At 57.2% G+C, this 11,149-nt stretch overlaps 1 protein-coding gene across 1 annotated transcript; it reads right to left on the bottom strand.

Moving 5' to 3' along the window:
* Nucleotides 1-172: 172 nt before the first annotated feature.
* Nucleotides 173-4,310, bottom strand: TMEM147 (transmembrane protein 147). Its single transcript, XM_075328344.1, has 7 exons — nt 4,168-4,310; nt 3,638-3,707; nt 3,066-3,131; nt 1,799-1,935; nt 1,601-1,685; nt 1,391-1,512; nt 173-413 (listed from the first exon to the last, which is right to left on the bottom strand). The coding sequence occupies exons 1-7, from the start codon at nt 4,242-4,244 to the stop codon at nt 293-295; spliced, it is 678 nt and encodes a 225-aa protein (XP_075184459.1). The 5' UTR covers nt 4,245-4,310; the 3' UTR covers nt 173-292.
* Nucleotides 4,311-11,149: the final 6,839 nt, after the last annotated feature.

Below are 11,149 nucleotides of genomic sequence, written 5' to 3'. Positions count from 1 at the left end.
TGAGTGCAGCTCTGGCTGTGACTAGAGCCAGCACTCAATAGGAAATAGGACCCCCTCCCCCCATATTATGCCGCACTGCATTGTGAGAGATGCATTTCCTACCTATTGACCCTACATCTCCTACAGTGCACAGGGCAGAACAGTGAGTGCAGCTCTGGAGGAGACTCCCGGGCAGTGAAGGGTCCGAGTCAGATTTATTATAAAGGTTTTATATAATAACAGGTATAAAGTTCTCCGGATTCTTAAACATCTTCCTGAACGCAGCAGAGTCCGTGGGGAGCGCGGGACCGGATCAGTTACCGTGAACGAGGCTGACGAAGAGCGTGAGGCAGCTGAGGGACAGCACGCCGGTGGTCACAGCCTTCAGGAGCAGCGCCGTCCAACTGCCCAGCAAGAAGATGTGCACGAAGCAGCTGGAAAGAGAGGAGACAGTCACTACCTCTGCTATCTGCCAGTGAATGGAAGCACAAAGTACAGCTGGCCAAAGAATCAGTGTAGACCATCCAGAGGCAGCATAAATCACCCCCTCCTGGCCGACCCTCGACCTTGGTACCTCCCCACCTTCCCCCTTTGGCTGACCCTCTCCCCTCCATCCTCCCAAATTTGTCCTCCCCCTTCCATTCCCACTTCCTGGCCAACCCTCTCCCCACCACCCCATCCTGGGCTCTCGGCCGACCCCCCCCTCTCCCCACCACCCCATCCCGGCGGGACCCTCTCCCCACCACCTCCATCCCGGCGGAACCCTCTCCCCACCATCCCTATCCCGGCCGACCCCCCAACCCCCCCCCCCCCCCCATCCCGGCGGGAGCCTCTCCCCACCACCCCATCCCGGCGGAACCCTCTCCCCACCACCCCATCCCGGCGGAACCCTCTCCCCACCACCCCATCCCGGCGGAAACCTCCCCCCACCACCCCATCCCGGCCCACCCTTTCCGCCATTTCTCCCGGCCGACTTCCCCCCCCCCCCTCTCCCATCTGTCCTGGGCTCCCGGCCGACCCCCTCTCCACCTCATCTGCTCTGGGTTCACGGCCGACACCCCCCCCCCTTCCCCCACCCTATCCTGGCCGACACCCCTCTCCCCCACCTCATCATGAGCTCTTGGATGATTTCCTCCCCTCCCCCCCCCCCCCCCGTCCGTCCTGGCCGAACCGCTCATCCCCATACGCCCCTCAGGCTATCACCCTGTCCCGAGCCCCTGACTGACCTTTTCCACAACCCATCCCACCCCACCCTGCACTCCTTGTTGACTTTCCTCCCTCCTCCTCCTGGCACACCCTCTTGTCCCCCATTTCCTCCATCCCCCCAGGTTCCCTCCCTGTCCTGGGCTCCTGGATGACCCTCCCGTCCCCCCCACCTTTAAGCTGCTGCAGACCCTCGCCCCATACTCACTCTAATAGGAAGGCCTTGTACATGCTGAGCCCCAGCAGGACGGTGACCGGAAGCCGGAAGTGAGCGGGGAGATCGTAGCGTGTCCACATCCAGACCAGGGCCGCCACCGCCATGTAGTGCACCTGACAACACCAATGGGTACAGAGATCAGAGGGGGCGGTGGGCACGGGGATGGTAATGTAAGATTCGGGCGGGGGGGGGGGGTCGTACCAGGCTGATGTTGGAATCGATGCTCATCTGGATGTATTTCCAGTCAAATTCAATCCCTCGAGCGCCGACCCAGAGGGGGAGACACCTGCACCAAACGAGACGCCAGCAATTACCCCGAAACAAAGGGCACCCGAGTCTCCCGCCAGCTCCATACTGCACAGAGGAGCCGCTCGGACCGTGTACCAGACGCACCCTTACCTGGACATGACCAGCTCCGCGGTCGCCCAACCCATCGCCGCCACCATTATCTTGTACTCGCCTTTCCCTGCGTTACGAGACATCACCAAGTGCAAACCCAACAGGTCCGCCAGGTCCACCGTGGCCTTCATGAATTCCTAGGAAACAGCAAATGTTATACTCCAGAGCTGCACTCACAATTCTACTGCTATTTAATGTTATTCTTTTGTCGCAGTCAGAGCTGCATTCACAATTCTACACTTCTGTAATTTACCCATTTAAGTAAAAAACTACCTTCACATTTCTGCCATTATAGCACATCTCATCTCCCCATCACATCTATCCAGAGCTGCATTCATAATTCTGCTCCTATTAAATGTTTTATTCTCCAGTCACATCCAGAGCTGCATTCACAATTCGGCTCCTATTAAATGTTTTATTCTCCAGTCACATCCAGAGCTGCATTCACAATTCTGCTCCTATTAAATGTTTTATTCTCCAGTCACATTCAGAGCTGCATTCACAATTCTGCTCCTATTAAATGTTTTATTCTCCAGTCACATCCAGAGCTGCATTCACAATTCGGCTCCTATTAAATGTTTTATTCTCCAGTCACATCCAGAGCTGAATTCACAATTCTGCTCCTATTAAATGTTTTATTCTCCAGTCACATCCAGAGCTGCATTCACAATTCTGCTCCTATTAAATGTTTTATTCTCCAGTCACATCCAGAGCTGCATTCACAATTCTGCTCCTATTTAATGTTTTATTCTCCAGTCACATCCAGAGCTGCATTCACAATTCTGCTCCTATTAAATGTTTTATTCTCCAGTCACATCCAGAGCTGCATTCACAATTCTGCTCCTATTAAATGTTTTATTCTCCAGTCACATCCAGAGCTGCATTCACAATTCTGCTCCTATTAAATGTTTTATTCTCCAGTCACATCCAGAGCTGCATTCACAATTCTGCAGTTATGTCATTTACTCTGCAGTCACAATTCTGCTATTATAAAACACATTTCATCTTCTAGTACACATCTGGAGCTGCAATCACAATTCTGCACTTGTATCCTGCAGGAGTGCAGAGACGTCTTTTGCTGTAAGCGTCGCCCCCCACGTTGCTGCACAGCTGAGAATAATAGGCTGTCATTCAGATGTGCAAGAACCTGAAAGCAGATAAAGGAGTGCAGCTCTGGATGTGACTGGAGGAAGGGTCACTCACTCAATGCACTGATGATCAGAACGGGTGGAGCGCCCCCTAACAGGAGAAGCCTGAAGTGTCTCACCCCAATAAAGTCGTAAGCGCCGGCCGCTCCCTCCCAGGTCGGGAAAAAGGTGGCCAGGAAAAGCATCTGGAAAAGAAAAGGGAAAATCAGCACTGACTGGAATGTGGACCCCGCTGAACCCCGACCTGCCCCTCACCCCCCTGTATCCGGGCACTATGATGCCCGGGGATCGATGACAGCTGAGCCTGCCGCTGCCAGCATCAGTCGTGGCCTCTACCTCTAGCACCAACTACACCTAATGAATTTTCCCCAATCAATGGTGCCAGTCTGCTCCTGCGCCACCGCCGCCCCAAAATCACCTCCTGTGACCCCCCCGACCCCCCTGTATTCTGCTGTGTCACATTATTTCCATCCCTAGTTCCAACCAAACCTCCTGCACTGCCCCAATCACGGCCACGCTGCACCCCCCTTTGTGCCATCCCAGCCACCACTTACTGGAGTACCCTCCGCCAGGAATGCCACCCCCGCCCCCGACAATCCCCCTGTCTCCCCAACGTAACCTGCAGCCCCTGTGTAACCCGTCACTGGTACCCCCAGATTACACCAGTCCCCGGCAGCAGGACCCTCCTCACCTTGCAGAGCTGCACACACAGGTAGGTGGCTCCGGCCTGGACACATCTCCAGAAGGCGCTGTACTCCGACCTGCAGCATAGAAACAGTGAGACACAGCCCGCACCCCGGTACTCACAGCCCGGACCCCGTACCCCGATACTCACAGCCCCCCGGTACTCACAGCCCAGACCCCGCCTCCCGGTACTCACAGCCCAGACCCCGTACCCCGATACTCACAGCCCAGACCCCGCCTCCTGGTACTCACAGCCCGGACCCCGCACCCACCGCCCAGACCCCGTACCCCGATACTCACAGCCCCCCGGTACTCACAGCCCAGACCCCGCCTCCTGGTACTCACAACGCAGACCCCGCACCCTCCTCCTCCTCCCGGTACTCACAGCCCAGACCCCGCACCCACCGCCTCCCCCCGGTACTCGCAGCCCGGACCCCGCACCCACCGCCTCCCCCCGGTACTCACAGCCCGGACCCCGCACCCCTTGCTCGCGGTTTCTGGTACTCGCACCCCCTTCCCCCGGTTTCCGGTACTTACAGGCCGCTGCATTTGTAGGTGATGAAATACGGGAAATAAGCCAAAGCGAAGCAGTTACCGAAATGAAAGAGCGTCATGGCGACCGGAGAGCACGGCCCGGTCACCACACAGCGACCAATCACAACCAGGGCTCCACGCCTGCGCAGTACACAGAAACCTATGGGAGCATGCGTAGTAGGTGACAGGAGAGGCGTAACTTTGCTCTGAGCATGCGCAGTAAATATGCTGTCAGTGACGGCTCAGTGGGTAATGTCGTTATTTTCTGGTCCACAAATTACCCTTAAGGCAATGGTTAATACATATTCAGAATAGACGACCACCAGAAGACCCCTCAAAGAGATAATCACAAGCAGGGAACTGCGCCTGCGCACTCCAATGCTAAGATACTTATCTGAGCATGCGCTGTAGGTAACAAGGGCGGAGCTGTCCTGTGGAGGCGGAGCATGTGCAGTGGATACATGGAACTGTCAGTCACCGCTCAGCTACTGTGTGAGGGGTCAGGGCTGCGGAGCGTTCTTATATGGGGTCAGGGCCGCGGAGCGTTCTTATATGGGGTCAGGGCTGCGGAGCGTTCTTATACGGGGTCAGGGCTGCGGAGCTTTCTTATATGGGGTCAGGGCTGCGGAGCGTTCTTATATGGGGTCAGGGCTGCGGAGCGTTCTTATACGGGGTCAGGGCAGCGGAGCATTCTTATATGGGGTCAGGGCCGCGGAGCGTTCTTATATGGGGTCAGGGCCGCGGAGTGTTCTTATACGGGGTCAGGGCAGCGGAGCGTTCTTATACGGGGTCAGGGCTGCGGAGCGTTCTTATATGGGGTCAGGGCTGCGAAGCTTTCTTATATGGGGTCAGGGCTGCGAAGCGTTCTTATATGGGGTCAGGGCTGCGAAGCTTTCTGTCACAAACCACCGGGGGGGTCACTCAGAAATCCCCCCGCGCTGGCTACCAGTACGTCACAATCGGGGGGTAACAAGTGGGGGTCACCCCTCCTTTATACCTCCCGACCGACAGACAGAGCACGTGACGCGCTCTCTAGCGCCCCTCTTATAGTCAGGCCAATTATGGAATTGCCCGACCATAAGCAAGGAGGCCGCTATACTACTTATGCCGATTATTGAAGGGTCCCCGGTGAGAGTAAGGTATATATTCCCCCGACCTCCGCGGGCGGAATATATAAAATCTCCCCGAATCTCACTGGCCTCCCCACAATAATCCTTGGCACAATTCGCTGCCACCAACCGATTTACGGTAACTATTAGCCGAACACACAGACGTGGGATTCAAGATCGAGATAACAGAACAGCCCAAGATTAATTATATAATTTAATCAGCCTAAAGCACACTAGAAACTACAATATATACAATAGGGAATCTACAGAATATACATATGTCAGAGTACAGTTACAATCAAAGCATGGGTTACAAACAGGCATACACAGTTCCAGCAGTTACCTTGTTGCGTCTGGCCACAGGGGGGCGCTGTACCCAGGTTTCTAGGATCCTTCCCACAGATGTTTCCTACACGTGCCCCCAGCGAAAAGAACACTGGAAAATGGCCGAAGTAGGGTTATCAACCTGGGCCAATCCAGGTCCCCTCCTACCTTAGTGACCTCAGAGGGAGCACTGCTCCACCCCTGGCTTGAGTTATGGACAATCCACAACATGGAATATGGGCCATAACTTTGCCTGGGAGCGTCGTAGGCGGACGCCAATGCTCTCATTGTGACAGTTATGAATTTAGCTACAGAACGAGGGGACTCATGACCTGTCTGCCAGTTCCCCATTGGCTGATATCACGCCTGGGGCATTTCCCAATGTCCTGCTCCCATAAAAAGGGTGTGCCGGCATCGTCCGCATGCGGAGACACCATTTTTATGGTTGCCATATTTATCGGAAATATGGCTTGCGAGATATGAACCATTTTTTACTGGAGTCGTTCTGTCTGCTAGTTCCATAGCCTTGCTAATGAGATACAACTCTTGTTACAGGGTGACGGCAGGGAGTCATCCTGTGTCCATTGTTCCCACACCACCTCATCTCCATATCACAGGAGATGGCCATGGGATTTGTTGCTAAACCAGTTGTGTGAAGGAAAGGGGGGGTGACACCAGGAGAGGGCTTCCTGACATACTTGAATATCATGATTTATCGTCATATCTCCGGATTTACCTCACACCTCCCCCCTTTTGAGGGCGCTAGGGGGCAGCACACTCCGGTGTTCCCCCGTGCGCCCGTCCGCGACCTCTCCTTGTCGGGACAGCCCGTCTGCGTTACCGTGGTCACGGCCCCTTTTGTGGCGAATGGTGAAGTTGTATTGCTGGAGCGCAAGGCTCCATCGCAACAATCGCCCATTCGTCCCAGAGACGGTGTGCAACCAGCTGAGGGGATTGTGGTCCGTCTCCACGATGAAGTGGCGCCCGTATAGATAGGGTTGCAGACGCTGCAGGGCCCACACTATGGCCAGGCACTCCTTCTCCATCGTGGAATAGGCAACTTCCCTTGGTAACAGCTTCCTGCTCAGGTACAAGACTGGGTGCTCTTGGCTCGCAGAGTCCACCTGGCTGAGCACCGCACCGAGGCCGAAGTCACTGGCGTCGGTCTGTACTACAAACGGCCGCGTGAAGTCGGCTGCCTGTAGCACGGGCGGGCTGGACAGGGCGTCCTTTAGGGCCCGGAAGGCTGTCTCGCAGTCCATTGTCCAATCGACTGCAGAGGGCAGCTTCTTCTTGGTGAGGTCCGTCAAGGGCTTTGCCAGGCTACTATAGCATGGAACAAACCTCCTATAGTACCCAGCGGTCCCCAAGAAGGACATCACCTGCTTCTTGGTCCTGGGGGTGGGCCAGGATGCGATGGCTTCCACTTTCTCAGGCTCGGGCTTCAGTGTTCTCCCACCTACCCGGTGACCGAGGTACTGGACCTCGCTCATGGCCAGCTGACACTTTCCCGGCTTGATGGTCAAACCTGCCCGGTGGATCCGCCTGAGCACCTGTGCTAGATGCTCTAGGTGGTCCTCCCAGGTGGGACTGAAGACGGCAATGTCATCCAGGTACGCGGCCGCGTACCCTTCAAGTCCCTTGAGCAGGGTGTTGACCATCCGCTGGAAAGTGGCAGGGGCATTCCTCATCCCGAATGGCATCACCGTGGACTCGTACAGTCCAAATGGGGTAATAAAGGCAGAGCGTTCCCTGGCCTTGCGAGTCAGGGGGATCTGCCAATATCCCCGGCTCAGATCCATGATGGTCAGGTACTGAGCCCCGGCCAACTGATCGAGCAGGTCATCGATGCGTGGCATTGGGTACGCATCGGCGACCGTGACCGCATTGAGCCCCCTGTAGTCCACGCAGAACCGAGTGGTTCGGTCCTTCTTAGGGACGAGGACTACAGGCGAGGCCCAAGCGCTGTTGGATGCCTGGATCACCCCCAGCTTCAGCATCTCGTCAATCTCCTGGCGCATGTGTTGCTGCACCTCCAGGGAGACCCGATATGCTGAACGCCGGATCGGGGGATGATCCCCAGTGTCCACGTGATGGACAGCCAAGTCAGTCCTTCCGGGCTGGTTGGTAAACAACCCCCGGAAGGGGAGGAGGGTGGCCCACAGCTGGGACCGTTGGTCTTCCAAGAGCTGGTGGCCAACCTCCACATCCTCAATGGATCCGCCTGCCCTAACCTGGGCTAGCATATCCAAGAGGGTTTCCGCTTCTCCCTCCTCGGGCAGGTTGCACACGGGGAGCGCACATGCCTCCCGCTCATGATGTGCCTTCATCATGTTCACATGGAAGGGCTTCCGCCTTCCACGGGCAGGGTCCAGGGTGACCAGGTACGTCACAGGGTTGAGCTGCTGGTACACGAGGTATGGGCCTTCCCAGGCTGCCTGAAGCTTGTCCTGTGGTACGGGGACCAGTACCCACACCTTTTGACCCACTTGGTAGGTCCTCTCACAAGCGTTCTGGTCGTACCAACGCTTCTGATCGGCCTGGGCTTGAGCCATATTGTCGTGTACCAGTTGCGTCAAGGCCTGCATTTTGTCCCGGAAGCGCATGACATACTCGATAACCGACACTCCAGGGGTGGCCAAATCCCCTTCCCAAGCCTCTTTCACCAGAGCCAGGGGGCCCCGCACACGTCGCCCGTACAGGAGCTCAAACGGTGAGAATCCTGTTGAGGCCTGTGGAACCTCCCGGTAAGCAAATAACAGGTGTGGGAGATACCGCTCCCAGTCACGCCCATGGGAGTCGACCAACATCTTAAGCATCTGCTTTAAGGTGCCATTGAACCGCTCGCACAGGCCATTAGTCTGTGGATGGTACGGGCTGGCCACCAGATGTCGCACCTGGACTTGCTTACAGAGGGCCTCCATCAGCTGGGACATGAATTGGGTCCCCCGGTCAGTGAGCATTTCCTGGGGAAAACCCACTCGGGAGAAAATCTCCAGCAATGCGGTGGCCACCTTGTCAGCCCGAATGGACGACAAGGCCACTGCTTCTGGGTACCGGGTGGCATAGTCCACTACCGTCAGTATGAAGCGTTTCCCGGAGCTGCTGGGGATGGCCAGCGGGCCGACCAGATCCACAGCCACCCTCCTGAAAGGCTCATCGATGATTGGCAGAGATACCAGTGGGGCTTTGGGGCGTGGCCCCGCCTTCCCCACTCTCTGACAGGTTTCACACGAACGGCAGTAGGCAGCCACATCGGCCCCCATTTTTGGCCAGTAGAAATGCTGGTTTAACCTGGCCTTGGTCTTAGCGATCCCTAGGTGTCCGGCCATCGGAATCTCATGTGCGATCCGCAACAACTCCGTCCGGAACGGATAGGGTACCACCAACTGTCGGTCCCTGGGCCACGCCTCCGGTGAACCCTGCTGGACCGTGGCCCGGTACAGCCGTCCTTGGTCCCAGACCACTCGCTCCGGGTCCGAGTCCGAGGGAGGCTGTGCCGCCTGCTCCTTAAGAGCTTTCAGGCTGTCGTCAGCTTCTAACGCTGCCTGAAACCCCTGACTAGATGTGGCCAGAATCGACGAGACTGTCACATCTTCAGTCAGTACCCCGGGACCTGTGTCCTGGCCTCCACCTGACTCGGCTGCCACTTGGTCAGAAGGGGAAGAGCTATCGGACCTCCGGGAGGCCCCTTGGCTTCCAGCACTCCCACTGCGGGTGACAGCGGCCACAGCCGCTGCGACCGTGGGTCGTGCCTGCTCCTCCTCCGTTCCTGACCAAGTCGCCGGTTCAGGCAGACCTACCTGGCTTCCTGACACCCCGGTTGTGGGGGAACCATGCACCGAGATCTTACCTGGGAGCACTTCCGCTCCTGGACCGGCCCCAATCTCACCTGCCTGTTCCCCTCCTGCAGCAACAGAACCCCGCTGTGAAATCTCTGGGGACCCCACATTTGCTGTGGTAGCCCCCACCCCACACACTGGTCCTCCCCCTGCAGCACCCTGCTCTCTGCTTATCCCTGCAGAGGGCAACAGATCCCAGCTCACAGGCTGGTTACTTGTAGAGGCATTGTCACACCTTTCTCTGACCCCCTCCCCTCCTGTCACAGCTGCAGCTGCGTGTGTGTCTATGGTGTCTGTGCAAGCAGAAATATCAGAGTTCACTCCCTCCTCCCTTACATCATTCATAGATAACACATTAACATTGTTAGGAGTCATGTCAGTACGGGCTGAAGGTTCAGCCCTTGGGGGGGGCCCAAACTGGGAGGTTATCTGCCCCAAATCTGTCCCAAGTAGCACGTTTGCAGGGATCCGATCAGTTACCCCCACCTCCCTCACCCCCCGCCCTGCGCCCCAGTCCACATAAATGTCAGCAACAGGCAGCGCCGGGTCAGTGCCTCCAATCCCGGAGACAGCGAGGGTTTTTCCAGGGATCAAGTCTTGGGGGGACACCATCTCAGGCCGCACCAGAGTCACCTCCGAGGCGCTGTCTCGCAGTCCTATGGTCACAGACCGGCCGACGGTGACAGGTTGGAAGCTGTCCAGGGACCTACCACCACCCCCACCCACACAATACACCTTGGGCGGCCCTTGGGACGGGGACGGAGCCGGGGCCTTGGGACGCTGAGGGCACATGGCCTTGAAGTGTCCAGGTAGGTTGCACTGGTGGCACCGTCTTGGTTCCGCCACGGGCCTGGAGAGGGGAGTTGAGGGGGACACCCCCTGCAGTCTAGGGGCAGGTGGGGCAGTCGCCGAATTCATCTTACCCCCTCTCCAGGTGCTGCTGGTGGCCGCTCTCCTGGCCTCAGGGGCCCGGTTGTTGGTGTAGTCATCGGCAAGGGCAGCTGTAGCCGTGGACCCCTTTGGCTTCTGGTCTCGGATGAACTGGTGGAGATCCTCAGGGCAGTTCCACAAGAGTTGCTCCGTGATGAACAAGTCCAGGATCTCCGGTCCGGTGGAAAGCTGCAGGCCTTGGGTCCAGTGGTCGGCAGCTCGGGCAAGTGCCCGCCGGTGGTCAGCCCAGGAGTCCTTTGGTCCCTTCTGTAGGCTCCGGAACTTCTTGCGGTAGGACTCTGGAGTGAGGTTGTACTGTTGGATCAGGGCCCGCTTGATGGTGTCGTAGCCCTGATCTGCCTCAGCAGGCAAGTCCCCAAGGATATCCAGGGCCTTACCCCTTAAACGGGGGGGTCAGGTATTTGGCCCACTGGTCCTTGTCCAGATGGTGCTGCAAGCAAGTCCGTTCAAAAGCAGTCAAGAAAGAGTCCAAGTCTCCATCCTTCTCCAGCACTGGGAAGTCCTCAACACGGACCTTTGGAAGTTTGGTGTCTCGAAGGTCACATGTGGCTGATGAGGGCTGGAGCTGAGCTAGCTGCAGCTGGTAGTCACGGTCTGCCTGTCGCTCTCGCTCTTCACGCGCTGCCTGCCGCTCTCGCTCCGCAGCCTCACGCTCTGCGTGCCGCTCCGCAGCCTCAGCGTCACGCGCTGCCTGCCGCTCTGCCAGGAGTTCCTTGTAGCCCTTCTGGTCTCCAGCCTGGAGAAGGGCCATAGCCATTT

This window comes from Anomaloglossus baeobatrachus, chromosome 11 (genome assembly GCF_048569485.1).
Source record: "Anomaloglossus baeobatrachus isolate aAnoBae1 chromosome 11, aAnoBae1.hap1, whole genome shotgun sequence".
Classification (NCBI taxonomy): Eukaryota; Metazoa; Chordata; class Amphibia; order Anura; family Aromobatidae; genus Anomaloglossus; species Anomaloglossus baeobatrachus.
The sequence above is the reverse complement of the archived record's forward strand: the minus strand, read 5'-3'. Positions and strand labels throughout refer to the sequence as shown.

Excerpts from the sequence above, each read along its gene's own strand:
- TMEM147 (XM_075328344.1), bottom strand. The coding sequence starts at position 4,244 with ATGACGCTCTTTCATTTCGGTAACTGCTTCGCTTTGGCTTATTTCCCG. Across the intron at positions 3,132-3,637 it reads TGTGTGTGCAGCTCTGCAAG|ATGCTTTTCCTGGCCACCTT; the intron begins GTGAGGAGGGTC and ends TTTCTTTTCCAG. Across the intron at positions 1,513-1,600 it reads TCGATTCCAACATCAGCCTG|GTGCACTACATGGCGGTGGC; the intron begins GTACGACCCCCC and ends TGGTGTTGTCAG.